Source organism: Ictidomys tridecemlineatus, chromosome 11 (genome assembly GCF_052094955.1).
Source record: "Ictidomys tridecemlineatus isolate mIctTri1 chromosome 11, mIctTri1.hap1, whole genome shotgun sequence".
Taxonomy (NCBI): Eukaryota; Metazoa; Chordata; class Mammalia; order Rodentia; family Sciuridae; genus Ictidomys; species Ictidomys tridecemlineatus.
In genome coordinates, this window is record NC_135487.1 from 49,826,394 (window position 1) to 49,845,352 (window position 18,959).

General features: G+C 40.7%; 1 protein-coding gene across 1 annotated transcript in view; it reads left to right on the plus strand.

Annotated features, from left to right (window-relative positions):
- Ror1 (receptor tyrosine kinase like orphan receptor 1) overlaps positions 1–18,959 on the plus strand; it is a 374,004-nt gene that overhangs the window by 209,762 nt on the left and 145,283 nt on the right. The window contains exon 2 of the mRNA XM_005337717.4: positions 1,007–1,078. Coding sequence (XP_005337774.1) covers positions 1,007–1,078 — 72 coding nt within the window. The remainder of the gene's footprint in view (positions 1–1,006; positions 1,079–18,959) is intronic.

Sequence of the window (18,959 nt, forward strand, 5' to 3'; positions counted from 1 at the left end):
CATTTTAGAAAAACCCTGTCTCAAAATAAAAAATCAGGCTGGGGATGTGGCTCAGTGGTTAAGCACCCCTGGGTTCAATCCCTGGTACACTTGGAGAAAAAAAGATTCATAAGAGATTTATAATATTTGCACTGGACAGAAGGGCCTGCTTAGGTGCAGGGGAGTATTGACAGCATGTGTGCAATACTTCTGGTGTCCTTGGACCCTCTCAGACCCAGTCTAGCACTAATATTCTGTAATATGGTGAGTGTGTGTGTGTGTGTGTGTGGTGTGTGTGTGCGCACGTGCACATACATAGCCTAAGGGAGGTTAGTGTAGCCCATATTAAAATATATTAGTAGTTTAAATTTTCAAAAACAACAACAAAGTCATCATTTGTATATCACAGTCTACCATTGAAAAGTCTCTAAATCTTAATAGTATAGTATATCCTTTAGAGTATTGATTTGCATGTTTGTTTTAATTCATGGTGATTTTGAAAATCACCTTTTAAGTGTAGTTACCATAAATGTTCAAATGCTTAGCTTTCGTTTGTCTTGACTTAAAGTGCCAAAGTAAGGAAATGAATTTCTCTATTCATAGAGCAGCTAATTCCCAAGTGTGACCAATGGAGTCAGTTGCAAGGACAACGTTTTTCATATTTTCCATAGGATGACTATTGAATATATTAGTCTAAAACTAGTCTTCTAACAAGTAAAGAGTTCGTGTTTGATAATGCATGGTCACTACTGTCAGTTTGTTAATGTGATCTTTTAAATTTAATTTTCAAACCAGAGCTCTAAAGGAACAGTTGTCACATCTGGCCTATGGCTTGTTCATTTGGATGGCCTCTAAGGTTCAGGCACCTCCATGAGGCCACTGGAGCAGCCACTCCAGTTCAGTAAGCGAGGGGACTGCTCCCTCCAAAGGCAGTCCCACTGTATTTGTGTGATGCTTCTAACAGCCCATAAGTCACTGTACTTAATACTGTCCTTGTCTTTCTCCCCTCCCTTGTTTCTCTTTTCAGAAACAGAGCTGTCAGTCACTGCTGAGTTAGTGCCTACCTCACCATGGAACATTTCAAGTGAATTCGACAAAGGTACCTGGGGGGACACAGGGGAGGCTGGGAGCGAGGTGTGAAACTCCATTTTGAATCCTGGCATGGCTAGCTTTGCAATCTGCTTCTGCTTTTCAGATCACTAGTAGAAGGTGGTGGCCAAAATAAATTCCCAGCTTACTTTGTGATCATTTAACATTTAATTACTTGGAATTCTATCATTTCTGGAGAGTTTTTTTTTTTCCTTTCCTTTCCCTTCTTCCTCTAAAATGTTCCACATGGTAAAAATGCTTCAAGATGTGAAATAGGCTTGTTTCTGACCTTCCTGACACTACATCTAGTGGATCTTATTTAAGGGATTTGATTCAGCCTGAGCCAGGATTGATCAGAGCTGTGTGCTGGGTGACCTTTTACAATGAGCATTTGATGTGTTTGCAGGGTTCAGGACAGAGTATTTGGAATGTTTGTAATTGCCTATGCATACAGATGGAAGCTTCCTATGTGCATGTGGGGAACAGGTTCCTGCTATGAAGTTCTTACTTAGCATTAATTAAGCCTGGCCATATGCTAAGCATTGGCTACTCTATAAAGACCCCATGTCCTGCAGTGGTAAATCAGGATGTTTTCAAAGCCCCCACAGTCTGGCTCACCCTGACTTTCCAGCCATATTTCCTCTTCGTCCCCCTTATGCCCCTTTGTGTATCTTCAGCCAAATTTCTGTTTCTTCCTGTATATCCTGTTCTTTCTCTCTGATTGCCTTTTCTTCTTTGCTAATACCCATCCTCTAACTTTTGCAAGCCAACAAATCAGTTTTCCTTTAATACTGAACATAAATTCTAAATTATTCATAGGCTTATCTAGTCCCTCCACAAGAAGAGGCCTTTTCTTCTCTGGAATTCCCACAGTGCTTCTATCTGTTCTTCTCTTAACTTTGTCCATGTTATATATTATTAATTTAATTATTTGTCTATCTGTCCCATAAGCCTGGAAGTTCCTTGGAGGTAGGATTTCAATCTTGCTTTTCTTTGTGCTTTCTTTCTTCCTCTTATTCATCTCAGAATCTCCCACAGACTCTTATTCATAGGAACTCTTCAATAAAGGTTTGTGGATTGATGAGTCCACACCTTATCTAAAGAGGTGCTATACCCATACTTATGTGTACAAATACATTCAGCAAGTGCCTCAGTGGTACGGTGCTTGCCTAGCTTATATGAGGCACTGGGTTTGATTCTCAGCACCACATGTAAATAAATTAAATAAAGGTCCATCAATCACACATATATATATATTAACCCATTAATTAAAAAATACATTCAGCAAGCTTACTGAGTTTCTTACTTCAGGCACAGATTCTAAGTTCTAAGATTACAAAGGGAAAAGGAGCTCAAAAGTCATTGTCACAGTAACCTTTTATACATATGCTCTTGGAATTTTATTTCCTCTCTGAGGAGCAATTATTTTATGAAACTATATTAGATGCAGTTTATTGCTGGCTACAGTTTATGAGGCATTTTGAATGGCAGGATGGATGGAAATGTCTTTTACCTTAAGCCAAAGAAAGTTTTCATGATTTTTAATTTGATCTGGATATTCTGTTGCTAATTAAGGATTGAAACAGGGATTGGGTGATATGTCTCTCCATCTTGGGCACCGAGTGCAATGAATGGAGAAAAGGAAATAAAGGGCACTTAGGTTTAGCGTAGTGCCTGTTCTGTGCCAGGCGTCGTCGTGCAAGGTACTTTCACTGGGTGAACTTATTTTGCAAGCTCCTTCTTAGAACCATCAGAAAAATTGTATCACTGCATATTATTGATCTCATTCCAGTTATGGATACAGAAGGGCATTGCGGGTATTGACTTGTGCTAAGAAAGGCAGCGCAGCTTCAGGTTCAGAACTCCGCCAGCCAGACCTGGAATTTCTACCAAACCAGCACTGAAATCCACAGTGTGTGGCTTTCAAGAAGGAGGCGGTGCAATGGTGGTGACTCAGCTGTTCAGAGGGCAGATGAAGGCAGGACTCATACTCCTTCCTTTGCACAGCACAGCTTTCCAGAGAGCTTGGGCAACTTCCCAGGGATTCTTGGTGTCATCTTATTCTAGAAGAGAATTGTAATATGGTCTTTAATTCTCATTTCCAATCAGAGAGAAAGCTGCTTAATTCACCTACTTATTCCTGCTCAAAACCTTATTGATTCCTATTCCAGCCTGAGTCTTGTTTGAAGAATTAGAATGTGTAGTTTAATGAGAAAAAGGTTCCTGTCTTCCATGACCTCAGAACCTCATGGGAAGGACTGAGACTGAGATCTAAATGCATAATCCAAGTCTTCTGGTCACTTTGACAGATTGAGCTTTGAGGGGCATTTTCTCCAATCACAGAGAGATGCTGCTAGAAATAAACAGCAACATCCATTTTCAGGCTGGTATGCAAAAGAGAACTCCCCAGGTTCTAGAAATGAAGAGCAAGCTCAATGTTAAAGCAGCAATATGTGAGAAGGAACTAAGTAAAAATTCATATGAAAATACAGGCAGTGTCTGCATCCCATGGTGATTAGAATCAAGGCACCAGGAAATAAACTCCTTTATTAGGCTATGAGTGAGGAATGACTGGCTTGAGTCTGAAATAAGATGAATTCTGGTGAGAATGTGGTATGGCATCTATCCCCCATCCTGGGCCACTGAAATCACCCATGAGAAATCAAATCCCCATCCTTCCCAACATATAAGTGTGGGTTTGGAATTCTTGTTGTGCTATATAAGCCACAAACCAAGAAGATAACATAAAAACTTGGCCTAGTGTTGGTTAAGACCTTGATAATCACAAACCTAAAACCAACTTATAAAAATGTTTAAACATTCCAGGTGTGAGGGTCTCCCACCAAAAAACAAACAAACAAACAAACAAAAAAGCCCAAAATACAAAAAAAAAAAAAAAGAACAAACTCCTGTTGATGTTAAGTTTACTTTCAAAAATTACAGGGCATGCAAGAGAGTGAGGGGAAGCCACCATTAGCAACAGTCAGTAGACAAGAAATGGAAATGTCCAAACATAGACACTAAGCACGATAGACCAATTTGAAAGAGTATATGTTTTAAAATGTGTCATGGTGAAAGTGGAAATAGAAACCACAGGGCAAATACAGGATAACAGGACAGAGAAGTAAAAAGGACAAAAATTTTAGAATTGAAAAATAAGAGTCATGGAAATTAAAACTTCATGAGTTAAACAGTGAGTGAATTCAGCTAAAGAGAAAAATAGTAAATTGGAAGATAGATTTGAGATAATATGGGATTTTAGAGAATAGACTCAAACCAAGGTGACTGACTAGGTTTGAATCCTGACACTACTCTATTTGTTTGCTGTGTTATTTTTGGCAAGTGGTTTAACCTATTTGTGCTGTATTCGTATCAGTTGCAATATGTGCTAATAAAAGTACCTGCCACACGAAGCTGTGAAAATTCATCTGGCTAGAAAATCCGATAAGCTAATTGGAGAATAAGAAGTGACCGCTACTTTTGATAAATATGGTTTTACTTGGGACTTTGTAAAAAAAATCATGGGTTCTTAGGCAGTTTGGCAAGATAGGCATATGCTAGGGCTGGGATAGACTTCAGATCTTGTTCAATCATCCTGAGTTTGCAGCTGGCCTTCCACACATGAGTGCTCATCCACACAAGTGACCCACTTCCTAGTTTGGCAAACAAGGTTCTCCATGATCTTACCTCACCCTTTGTCCATGTGGTTTATACTCTGTTTCAACAACCTATGTCTAAATTCCCTATCCCTACCATCTCTTTCCAGGCTCTATGCTTCCATTCATGCAATTTCCTCTGACTGGACTGTCCATAACCCTGTTCTTTACTTAAGGGTCACTTTATGTAAGTCTTAGCACCTTCCCTCCACAGTCCCCCTTACGGATATATAACTGAACAAAACAGGCAATGTACCTGCCTCCATGGACCTTCTTGAGGGAGAAACGGAAAATGAACAAATTCTTTCATCAATCCACTGTGCCTGAATATGGGGTACCATATTACTGCACATCTGTCTTAATCAGAATCCTTTCCATTCTGTATTAAAATTATTCCATGTTGGTCTGGGGTTGTGGCTCAGTGGTAGAGTGATCGCCTTGCATGTGTGAGGTACTAGGTTCGATCCTCAGCACCACATAAAAATAAATAAATAAAATAAAGGTATTATGTCCATCTACAACTAATAAAAGATTTTAAAAAAAATCTATGTTATGCCTGCCTGTTCAAAGACTTCTCTGTTGCTGTGTTATTAGCACCTCACACAATGCCTGGCATATAGTACCAATCATTTGGGTTCCAGTGCCAGCTCATTCATAGCTGCCATGTGTCACTCCTCCTGGGTGTGAGGTACTTGCTAAGAAGTGACAGCTACTTTGGTCTTGTGCATCATTTGAATCACACCACCCTGTGCAGTAGAACAAATAAACAACTAAGGCTCATGGGGTGAGTGGATTGGCTGAAGGCCATGGGTAGTAAGTCGCAGCACCTAGATTCCCATCATGGCCTTCAGGCCAACTCCAGGGATCCTTGTCCAACACAACAGCTTGCATTCACCTGGAGAAGCAGTCAAACAAAATCTATTGCATGACAGAGTTCAATGCTTTCCTCTTCATCCAGCTGCTGGGTTTCCTGCATCTACCCCACCCTGGCACCCCAGCCTCGCTCAGGTCCTTGGTTTCTGTTCAGTCAGTGGTGTTCAACAGTTACCTGCTTATTCTTTTCAACAGGAAATGAAATTCAAGAGAAATAAGGCTGCCCCAGGGAACAGCCCTTGAAAGCTATTACTGATAGGTCATGGGGGCAATTTCTGAAACAAATTCTTCAGAAGCAAGTACCTCCCAAAATAAATCCGTCTCCTGGAGCCCTGCCTCAGTTTCACCATGGGGTGCTGCAGTAAGTACCATAGGGGTCTCTTTCCCTTCCTCCATGTGCAGTCATGAGAAGTCTCAGAGGTTCTCTGTAGAAAGTCAAATGTTTCTTTTGGAGAAAGGACTGGAAATTGCACCCCTAGGTACCAGAAAAGGGGGAGCCTACCATTAAAAACATCAATACCTACTTCCAACTGCAAATAGTTCTGTCTGCTGACAGACTAGATTTGGGGCATTTTTGTGCACCCAAAAATGAAAAAAATACAGAACTGCCTTCCTTCATTAGCTAGAGGGCTTCATATATAGTACAGACATTTACAACTGGGCTCTTTTGAGCAAGATCCTGAACTTGCTGTGACTCTGAACTTCCCTTTGCTTAATTGTGGAGCAGGAGGATTTCTATCTGTTAAGCGTGTATGTGGGCCACTTGTCTATGTGTGATGAGACAGTTAACTTTCATGGCCACAAAAGGCAGATGCATCCTTGACTCAGCTGCTTAGCCTGTGCCTTTCCTCAGAGCATCATGTTGAAGGCCATGACCAGTTTCTCTAGGTCAGGAGTAGTTGCTTCCTCTTGTCCTCACTCTGTTACTTGACTTGTCCTTGGCACACAAATAGCCTATTTCAATGGTATTGACTGATCTTCACCTTTACTCTGGTCCTTGACTCTCAGCTTACTCAAATGGGGTCACTGAGTCATCTCATTTTGCTTCCGATTGTGTATATTTGGGACAATGCAGTGGGTGATGGTGGCAAGGTGGAGAGGCTTTGGCACTTAACAAATTGATAAACAATCTTCCTGGAACTAGAGTCTCTGATAGCTTATCCAACTGTGTTCTATCTTCAAATCTGGTAGCTGGATGGAAGAATTCCTTATGGCATTCCTGGGTAGCCATGTGGTATTTAAGTCTCCCAATTTCAGGTTTTACTTTAAGCAATATCCTCCCAATGTTGATGGCATCATTTTCTTTAAAGAATGTCACTTTGTAGTTGTCAGTAACAAAAGCACTTGAAGACTTTGTAGGAACCTCGTGGCAGTAGCCAGAGTAGACAGGTGCACAGTACTGGTTCTATAGCTCCCATACCCCTTCATATTCCCAAGAAGGCTGTGTGATCTGGGGAAAGAGCACTGGACAGTGAACTTAGGTTGCAGTCCCAGCTCAAATCCACCATGGGTCAATGTCCTGGTAGTTAAGTCCTGGGCCTCAGTGTTTTCATTGTAGAAAGGGCAGCCATCCATCCTTGATCTGCTGCCTTACTTGCTCTGAGGCTCCAGTGTTGCATGGCCCAGTGCAGTAGCCACCAGCCACCTGTGACTATTGAGTTCTCAAAATGTGACCACTTCAAAATGAGATGTGGTAAGTATAAAATACACACTGGATTTCAAAGTTTTAATATTAAAAAATACTTAAAATATCTTATCAATAATTTTTATGCTAATTATATGTTGAAATGACAATATTTTTACATTGAATTAAGTAAAACACATTATTAAAATTAATGCACCTGATCCTTTTTAATGTAGCTACTAGAGAAGTCGAGATGACTTACGTGGCTTGCCTTGTGGCTCATGGTATATTTCTTTTGGATAACACTTTGCTCATAGACTATAGCTAGGACCTTGGGTGAAATCTCCTAACCTATGTTTCCTCCCTACAGCAAAAGATGCTCATATTCTTCTCAGCTTTAAAGTTCTAGGGACTACTTTTTATAAAAAGAAATTAAAAAAACAAAAACAAAAAACTCTACAGTGAGCAACAGTAAGCTCAGAGTCATGGTAAGTCTGAGGCCCATGCTCCAAAGAGCCTGGCTATAAACTTCCCTACTATACATAAAGCTCTAGTCAATGAAGGAAGCCAGTTCTTCATTAGAAATAAAAAGGACAAAAATACCCCACTTCTAGCCTGTCACCGCAGAGAACTATTTGTGGGTGGAAACGGGCCTCTGTGTCTATAATACTTGAAAATATATAATATATTTACTGATTATAATCTGATCAATAACTACCAGAGAAAGGCCATGTCTGATGTAATCTCCCTTTTGTGGAGAAAAAAAAATTTGTGGGTTAAAACAAAAGGGATCACAATTTGATGCTGGTTTACATAAAGAACAGCAATGGAACCACAAAACCACTTGGGAAACCCCAGCTTTGGTCCTAATCAGGTGTGTGCACACAGGACTCTAATGATCTAGTCATCCTCTATATCTCGACCTTCATCTTGCACTGTCTCCTGTGCACCAGCCCCATTATCTTCTTTTTACTTCTTCCAGAAGCCATGTTCTTTCCTGACCGAAGACAGTCACACACATTCTTCCTTCTACCCAGAGTTCTTTCCTTTGCTTTTCAGGTCAAAGCTTCATTGTCATTTCTTCAAAGAAGGCTTTCCTGACCAAAATCACTCTCTGCTGTTAGTTTCCTTTTCCTTCATGGACTTTTTTTTTTAAAGAAGTCTCGGCCTAAATGTGGTATGAGAGGACCCATTAGATGGGAAAGCAGATACCTGTGTATAGGACTATGTTCCGGGAGCTTCCTTCCAGCTCTGCTATGTTCGCTGCATCTTTTAGTAGCAATGACCTCTTGGTCCCTTTGCTTGGAACCTAGTGTGGAAGCATATGGCACAGAAATCATTCCCCTGCAACCCAGCATCTCTTATTGATCCTCTTACTTGACAAGTCTAGGGGAAGGAAACTTCAAGACAAGGGCTATGGAATTCTGACATAAAATATCAGGAAAATGACACTTTGCTCCATCTTGATTCTTCAAAGCCCGCGCATGGGGGAGGGTTTCATTGAGCATCACCACTGCAACAGAGGGACTGCCTCCATCCCTCCAGCCCCAGCTCTTGCACCTGATCCCTCCTGCCATTCCTCACCTCCTCTACCTGCTGCTGTCAGTGGGCTGTTCAACATAGAGGAATGAGGCCCCTAGCGTGCCTAGCAAATGGCCACCATGGCTGTGTGAGGCCTCGCTCCTTCCTCTCAGCGGCCTCTGCCCCACTCCAGACAGAAGCCATTGAACAAGTTTGTCCTGTTTTTACCATTTAAAATTGAGATAGATATTTATCCACCATAAATATGGGCCTCTGATTCCTTATTCCCTTGGTACCATTTACAGTAATTGCTGGTTAACCCAAGGCCCATTTTTTGACTTGTAAATAATATGGAAGCAGCAGAGGCAGAGCTTCTTGACTTTCCCAGGTTGTTTTTGTTTTGGATTTAAAACTTCCTCCTCCTGAGGGAACCTCCTAGACCACCCACCTTAGAAGGGCTTTGGAGTTTAGCCTCCAGGCTTCCAGAAACCTGTGGACTGGGGTTCTGCTTTCAGGATTCATGGAAGGCCTGACTAGTCCTGGACCTATGACTTTGTTCAAACCTTGTCAAAAGACTGGGAAGGACATTCAAACCTCAATGCCTCTTCATGAGGGAGAGAAAGACTTGGTACAAGGTGCTTGGCCGGCTGGCTCTTGCCTCAGCTCCCACGGCTCCTCCACTTCCACCCAAGCTAGCTGTGCTCTAGAACCAAACAGCTAACTGTTCCTCATCCTATTTCAAGCATGAGTGCAAACTTTGTTTTTGTTATTGAGGACACCATCCCAGCTTCTGGCATCCTTAAAGGTCCAGCTCCCACTCAACACTGCCAAAAAGTCTTTCCTGATCCCCCCTACCCCGATAAGTGTTCAATTGTTCCCCACGGTGCAACTAGGTGACACCTGTTTACATGTGCATTCTTCCTCTCCCTCTCCCTCTGCTGCTTCTTCTCTCATAAAAGACACATTCATTGAGCATCTTCATTTCAAGCAAAGCCTCCTGGATTGCCCTTGCTAGCAGTGGAGGCAAGGCTGTGTGGAGAGGGCTTTGAGGGGGCTCAGAAGAGCTTGCTGTGAACTCCTCAGATCCTGGGTTCTGTATTATTTTGCCTCCCTGTTGCTCCAACACCTAGCACAGTTGTTTGAATAAATAAAGGAATAAGTAAAAATCAGACCAGGGGAGCTGAAAGGTATTGCTGTAGTTGTCTCCATACTTTGATAGGTGTTAGGATCACCTGTTGAGACCTTCCCTGAAGTAGCTTGACTCTAAGCCCCTCCATTTTGACCACCTTTCCAGGTGATTCTGAAGCCCACTAAAGTTTTCGGACCACTGATAGAGCAGTGGTTCTTAACCTCAGATGTAATTGAAATCACCTGGGGAATTTTAAAAATTACTAATGGCTACATCTGTCCCTCCCTGGTTTTGATTCCATTGATCTGGTCTGGAGTTTGTGAGAGTAAAAAGCCCTCCTAACGTGCAAGGAAGCTTGTGAACCACCGCTTCAAGTTCTTCTGTGCTAATCTGCCATGTAGTTCAACTCTTGTGGTAATATTCTCACAAGTGATTGATACAGATATAGGTTTTTGGAAATTTCTCAATTTTTTTTCTGAATGTTCTGAGGTAATATTGAAAAGATCTGCCCTTGGAGTGAGAAGCCCTTGGTTTACACTTAAGCTCTGTGACTAACTCCAGGTTCTTGAAATTTGAGCTTTAAGTTTTTTCATCAATGAAATGGGGAGAATACCAGTCTTTCAGGGTTGTGGTGAGTACTAAATGTAATGAAATAAGTGAGAGAGCTGGGCTCAGGCCTCATAAACATAGAGAAGTAAAGATTGGTGCATTTTTAAAATGTCTGAAGTGTTGGCATAACTCCATCACCTTTTCCATCTGGGCATTGGGAATGGTATCCTGCCTTATGGATTAATACCTCCCAGACTCAGGAAATAATGGTAACTATAGTAGCTGCACTATATTGAGAGCTTTTGTTGTGCAATGGATCATGTTAAGAGATTTACATGGATTGTCACACTTAATCCTTATTATAATTCTGATGTAGTATTTCTAATTTTATATATATGAAAAAAGCAAACAAAGCAAGCAAGCAAACAAACAAACAAAAAGCCTGAGCTGTAGATAAATGTAGTAGATTAAGTATCAGCCCTCAAAAGATATGTTCATGTCCTAACCCCTGGAAACCTATTCATAGTAACTTATTTGAAAAAAAGATGTGTTTGCACATGTAATTAAATTAAGGATCTTGAGATGACGTCATCCAGGTAGGCCTTAACTGGCTACAAGTGTCCTTGTAAGGTAAAGGCAGAGGGAGATTATTATAGACCTAAACAGGTGAAGGCATTGCAAAGGTGGAGGCAGAGAGCAGAAGGGCACAGTCACACACCCAGGAAGACCAGGGCAGTCCTCAGAAACTGGAAGATGCAAGGAATGAAGTCCACCGAGAACCCCCAGAGGGAGTGTGGCCCTGCTGGATTTTGGATTTCTAGCCTCCAGAATGTGAAAGAATAAATGTTTGTCATTCCAAGTCACCAAGTTTATAATAATTGGTTACAAGTAAAATTCAGGTACTGAAAAGATTTAAGCAATTTGTGCAAAGTTACAAAGAAGTGAACCCAGAATTCAAACCTATGTCCTTAACAAGTAAATTTTATTGCCTTGAAACCAAATTGAAGTTTGTATAAAATACCTTAGATTCATTTACTCAATAAACGTTTATTGAGAGCCTGCCACCAATAAGGCCTATACCAGGGGCTGAAGAAGCCATAATGAACAAGTCAGAAGCAGTCTCGCCTTTAGTCTTCAATTTTGGTGTAAGGGAGAAAATTTAAATCATTACTTTCATAGATATACTCAAAATCATTAAATTCCAGCAGTGATAGGTGCCCCCAAGAAGAAACATGAAAACATAGATGTACCCTGGAACAAAGGATTCTCACATCCTCCCAGTTGGGCCCTGCTAACAGTCACCTGAAGTAGACATCAGTCCCCTTTATTCCCTCTGGCCTGTCTCCTGGGAGCTTGGGTGCCCCCAACCCCACCTTAGCCCTTTGGAGCTTGCAGAAGTTGGTCTACAACAGGCAAGTCCTTTCCATGAGAATAAGTACTCCTGAGTGTAGGGACGCCAAAGAGCTTCAGCAGACAGGAGCTCTGTAACCCGTTGAGAGATCATCATGAGGCAGGGAGTGTGGGGGAACTCCTTTTAGACAAGGTTGGGAGACATCTGCATTCTTGTGCCAGGCAGGATTTCCTGGAGGGTCACAAGGAGCTCAGTCATCATCTCTTGAGTTTTAAGCAATAGTATTTCAAGGCAGTTCCTGCCAAGGCCCTATGCTTCAGCACTGCTCTGCCTGGGTTTATTCCATCCAATGCTTACTTGCTTTGAAGCGCTGCCCCTAGCCTTAGCTACTTTAGCAGGGTAGAATGTTCACCTGCCCACATGCCACAGAGAACTTCTAGCTCTGCCTACAGTTGCTACAACAAAGATTTAGCTTATTTTCTGCAAATGGTTCCTTTTTTAATGGTCCCTAAGTTAGACCTGACCGTCAGTGGTCATTGGAATATGGTATGGAATTCAAGTTAACCCACAAGAATTTCTTGTCCATAGCCTTACTTGTCTTCCGAGCTGAGTCAGATGAGTTCTTCCCAAAGACCTTTCTCAGGACTCTAATTTCAATGTTGCCCCACCCCCAACATTGACACGAACTCAGTAGGTGCTTATTGAGTGCCAGCTGTGTGCCAAGCAACATGTTGAGGACACAGTCATAGAAACACCCAATTCCTCACTTTCTGATGGAGTTAGCCAGCCTCTATCTGGGAAGTACTTTTGCAGCTAGTACTTGAATACCATTTACTGTGCTATAAAAATCTCTGGGAGGTGGATATTGTCAGATCTATTGTGTAGACAGGAAAATCAGTTCAGGTGAAGTGACTCTAGTAAATGGCAGAGCCAGAATTCAAGTCTACATTTTTCTAAACTGCCAAGTTTATATTCTCAATGATAACCTAAATTAAGAATCCCTATTTATAGGGAGGAAAGAAAGAACAGGGTTAAAAGTTATTAGCTAATAGAATAGGCTTTCTGAACTAAGAAATTCTTAATTACCCTTAGGAGATTTTTTTCTTGTTTCTGTTTTTCCTCTAATTTCTACATTTTCTTCAGTAAGTATCATATACTCTTGTAGTCTGATAAAAATAGGTAAAATACTTAAAGAAATAAGAAATTTTGTATATACCCAAATAATTGAAAGTGGGTACTCAAAGATATGTGTGCACATATTTATAGCTGTACTATTCACAATAACCAAATGTGAATATGGCTTAAATGTCCATCGATGGATGAGTCGCAAGCAAAGTATATAGTGTAGTCATACAATGGGACATTATTCAGCTATAAAAATGAATAAAGTTCTGATACATTTCACAATATGGATGATCCTTGGGAACATCCTGCTGAATGAATGAAGGCAGACACAGCAGGTCAGATGTTGTGTTATTCCATTCACAAATGAAATATCTACAAGAAGTAAATTCATAGAGGAAGAAATTGGGGTTGTAGACCTATTTTGGAACTAAACAGAAGGGATGGTTTACAGCATTGTAAATATATTAGTTACTACTGAATAGTTCACCATAAAATGGTTAATTTTATATTATGTGGATTTTCTTATTTCTGTATAAATAAATAAATGAATTCTAAATAAATAATTTTTAAAATAAATAAATTTGTCACACAATCATACTTTATCGTGCTGTTCTTCTGTATTGCTCGTGCCGCGAGGGCTGCATACTATTGATTTTAGTGTCTCTGCACTGTTTGTATGCGGTGCTACAGCCCTGAACCTAATAGAGCCCTGGCATGCCCACTAAACTAATAAAGAAACCTTGGGCCTTTTACTTTACTGCTCTGGACTTCATGTTCTCAGCTGTCACACAGGAGTAATTATGTCCACTGAAATCAGCCCCAGATCCTAATACGATAATGTTGTGCTTTGTAAACTAAAAGTGACATGACTATGTTTTGCAGTTTTTGTTTTTACATTACGAAACACTATTAGATCAGAAAGCATCTCTAATTGCTTATCAGGCATGTGTAGAAAGAAATATGAGGGCCAGGAGGGGCACATGTGCCTGTGGAGGTTGAGGCGGGAGAACCACTAGAGCCCAAGTATTCAAGACCAGACTGGGCAACATGGAGAGAGTCCATCTTAAAAAAAAAAAACAAACAAACAAACTATAAGAGGATAGAATGAAATCTTGGTAATATGTATATTTAGAGACATGTTGTCATTGTTAACATTGCTGCTTTTTATTTATGAGTGTTTTTATTTGTTTGCTTGGATTTTTTAACATTATAATGCACTTTATTCAGGTAAAAAGTAATGTTTTGTATACAAGTGGGAGAGGGATCAAGGTCATGAAAAACTAATAATGCAAAAGAGCACAATGAAGACAAGAGCTCAGAATAAGCCTTTCTACAGCTGATGGGTGTCTGTCTGTCTGCAAACAGCTCCCAGTCGTAATTAAGTGCTGCTGCTGCTAAATCTAAATCAGACTCAGGCCCAGAGCACAGGGAAATCCTGTGCAGACCTGGAGCTGCTGGCTTTGAAATGAGATCCTCTTGGGTGTGGAATAAGAGAAGGATGCTCTGGCCCTGCACAGAGCATAGTCCAAGGAGCCCTATAACCCAGCCCTCCAGTGCAACCAGATCTGCTAGCCATACCCTCTCTGATTTCAGCCACCCTTGTGCTGCCAGGAGAGGGATTGGAGAAGGCTGGGGAACCTTGAAAGGCCATTTCAGAATCCACCTAAAGGGTTTGGGGTGTTGTTCACAGGGTGAGTTGAAGCAGGAGAGTCTATCTGGGAGGTGGCTCTCAGCAGCTCTGTCCTTTTGACTGAGGTGAGCCTGGGGGTTCTTCTGTTGTTCTCTTTTGTTGCCCTTTTCCCTAAACCTTTTTCTTTCTTTTTAAAACAAGCTAGATTTAAAAAGCTTGCAAAAGCTAAATGTATTTGTTGTAGAAAATCTAGGAAATCAACCAAGTCAGAATTATGTCACTGCTCACATGTGTTCTTTTCATCTGTTTTTATGCTTATATTTTTACACACATATCTACCAAAATGCAACCATGCACATCTGTACGTGGCATTTGTCTTTCAGCAGCATCCCAAATCTCTTTCTGAATCATTAAGTATTTTTGACATCATTTTTATTAGCCATGTAAGTGTGTTGCATTGTAGAGGTGTTTACTAACTTATTGAACCTATCTCCTGTTGTTGAAGAGTTAGGATTATTCTAGTTTTATGATGTTATAAAAAATAATGTGATAAAAAATAACTTCCAAGGTCTAGGATAGCACCTGGCCTCATGAAGGTGCTTTCTACATAGCACTGTCATAAATCTGTCTGCATATTTACATCCCCGCAAGCAGGGCAGAACACCACGTTCTACTGATTACCTTTACCAACACTGAGTACAGCCATTTTATTAGTCTGTCAAATTTAAAAGAAAAAAGAAATAGCATGTTGTTTTTGTAACTCCCATTTCGTTGGATAGCTGAGGTTGAATTTTTAAATGTTTAGGGACCATAGTTTTCTCTAATGAATATTCATTCTGTGTCTCATTCTGCTACTAATATATTTATCTTTTGTTATTAATTGGAAATCTGGTGGAGTTTATTTTTTTACAGTTTTCAACATTTAATTTTGCTTATGATGTGTGTATACTAACATGAAAAAAATATATTTCTATGAAATCAAGTCTATCAATCTTGTCCTTTGGGTTTTTAAATTTGGCACTACTCTTAGAAAAGCCTTCTCTTTTCCAAGATGAAAGAAAAAGTCATTTCTGTTTTTCTAAGGTACTGTCAGTAATCACTTCCTTTTGCTGGGCATAGTGGCGCACGCCTGTAATCCTAGTGGCTCAGGAGGCTGAGACTGGAGAATCTCGAGTTCAAAGTCAGCCTCCATGACAGCGAGGTGCTAAACAACTCAGTGAGACCCTGCCTCTAAATAAAATACAAAATAGGGCTGGGATGTGGCTCAGTGCCCCTGAGTTCAATCCCTGGTACCCCCACACCAAAGTAATCATTTTCTTTTAAAAGTCTGGATCAGGCTAAGTAATATTCCAGCCCTTGAGAGGAGAGCAAATTAATTTAGCTCAGAGCTGGCTTTCTCTGCAGCCTGGACGCACAATGATCCGAGTTGAACGATCTCCAGACTATTGGCTGATACATGGCTGCCTTTTTCTAGGACCTCAGAAGCAGTTGTCCTTCCTGTCTTAATGCATTCTCCAGTGACATTACACAAGGCTAACGTGTCCTTTTCGAGAAGCCCTAAGGTGACGAAGGACTTGGCTCTGTTGACCAGTTGGTCTTCATTCTCACACCTCCATGCCTTGCTCCCTCCTTCCCTCAGAAAATGGCTAGAGCTAGAGGGAGGAGGGTGGCATGGGGCTGTGCTGTCAGGAGGCCTCTCTTTCTGCTCTGGCTTTCTGGCTTATGTCCTTAGATAAGTTACTTCTTTGAGCCCCAGTTTTGACATCTGTAAAATTATGGAGATTCAAAAATTCAGTGGAAATTTTACTCAGCATTAAAAAAGAGCAAAACCATGGCATTTGCAGGTAAATGGATGGTGTTGGAGAAGATAATGCTAAGTGAAGTCATCCAATCCCAAAAAACTAAGCACCGAATGTTTTCTCATAGTGGGATTGTGAGGGAGAGCACGGGAGGAATAGATGAATTCTAGATAGGGCAGAGGGGTGGGAGGGAAAGGGAGGGGGCAGGGGATTAACAAGGGTGGTGGAATGTGATGGACATCATTATACAAAGTACACGTATGAAGACTTGAATTGGGTGTTAACATTCTTTATATACAGAGATACAAAATTGTTGTATATATGTGTATTAAGAATTGTAATGCAAAAAAAAAACAACCAACAACAAAGAATAGCATTATTTTAGATTAGGTAGAGGGAAGTGAAAGGAGGGGAAGGCAGGGGATGCGAGGATAAGAAAGATAATAGAATGAAACAGACATTATTACTGTATGTATGTATGTGACTGTATAACCAATGTGATTCTACCAATATGTATACTCAGAAAAATGAGAAATTATATCCCATCTATATATGATATATCAAAGTATATAAGTGCATTCTACTGTCATGTATAACTAATTAAAACAAATATGAAAATTTTTAAAAAGACGTATTCTAACTTTAAGACAAAGGTAAAAGGTGGTGCCCAATAGTATCAGCTTTGCCCTGTTCATTTGTTGTATGTGATCATTTCAGACTTGATTATGACTCAAGTTTTCCTTCAGTTTTAAGTTTCCAAGGTGTGCACACTGTGTGTGAAACATTTTCTTAGAACCTTATTTAGAGACAGGGTCTCACTGAGTTGCTTAACATCTCACCATTGCAGAGGCTGGCTCTGAACTCAGGATCCTCCTGTCTCGGCTTTTGGAACTGCTGGGAGTACAGGCATGCGCCAGGCAACCTTATTTTTAATCAACAAAGAAAGCCCCAATACATCTCCGTATAAATTTGTAAACACTCTCAAAAGAAACAAGAAGAATAAAAATCAGTATCATACTAACACTAATGATCTGTTATGAAACTTATTATTATATAGATGTATCCTTACTCAGTTCCAGTATGTTTTGAACTTTGAACTAAAATAACAAATAGCCTCTGCTCTTAGGTAAAGCACTTGGTGGATGGACACCTAGACTGCATGAGTTTGCTCTGAGAATTAGGGGAGACCATGCATGACTGTGGTGGTACATTATCATTATGCTATTATTGCCCACAGAATTTCCTTTCTCTAGCTTAACAGTTTCCCTTTCTCCATGGTGTTCCCCTGGCATTAGCTCTCTGCCTTTCAAAATTCTCTTGTTCTTCACCCCAATTCAAATGTCATTTTTCATGAAGCCTTTGCTAGTTTTCCAGTTAAAATTAGTTGCTCTTTCTCTTACTCAATAATGATATTTTGGTGGTATTTTGACTTAGCCCCTATTTTACTCAGGCTTCATTTGACATTTAAGCTCCTTATAAGCAGGGACCCTGCCTTAGTAGTTTGGTCATAGAGGAAAAAAGATTGATTTTTGGTTCATGGTTTCAAAAGTATAGTCCAGGGTAGGCTAGCTCCAACATCATAGTGGAAGAGCATGGCAGAGGAAACCTGCTTAGCTTATGCCCACCAGGAAGCAGAGAGACAGAGAGAGAAGACAGGAAGGAAAAGGGCCAGTGACAGAATCTCCAAGGCCACACTTCCCAGTGACCTACTGCCTTCAGCCATGCCTATAGTTTTCACCACCTCCCAGTAAGTCCAAATTATTAACCCATCAAATGGATTAATCAATCTGCTGATGATTAATCAATCTGCCTTCACGATCCAGTCACATCTCCTCTGAACATGGCTGCGTTCCCTAACACATGAGCTTTTTTGGGGGACATTCCAGATCCATACCATAACACTTAGTATGCTCCCCATTTGTCTGTTCCCAGTTCTCTTGGCATTCCATAAAGTTCCTGAGTGGAGTTATTTACAGTTCTCAGGAATGATGGAGGCAGCTGGGTGGGCTTAGGCTGGACCATAGAAAGCTAGAGGCAGCCTTGTGATCGACTCCAGGCGTTGGAGATAACACCTACCAGAAGAAGGGAAAAATGACTCCACACTCTGATACCACAGTTCCTAATAGGTTTGGATGGTAAAGCAAATTTCAGCCCAATATATAGAAGATCTTCCCAATAAAAAACAAATAAATCAGAAGGTGGGATAGGAAAGAACTAACAGTCATTGATAATCAAGGGTTGAACTGCTGCTATACATAAATTATTTCCACTCCCACATGGTCTTATAAAATAGCTTCCCTCTTTTATGGATGAGAAAATTAAAGTTCCCAAAGGGCTAAAGACTGAGTATAAGGGCCAGAGATATGGCTCAGTTGGTTGAGTGCTTGCTTTGCATGCACAAGGCCCTGGGTTCAATCCCCAGTACCACAAAAAACAAACAAACAAAAACAAAAACGAAAAAAGGGATGAGTATTAGTTCACATTGTTCATCTGCTTCTTCATGCATTCCTTCCTGAAAAAGCAATCTCCCTCTCCCTAGAGAAATTGCATGGCCATTTTTGGGAAATGCTATATAAAGAGTGCTTGGGATAGGGTGTTTGTCAGCTTTTTGTCTCTGTCACAAAAGACCTGAGC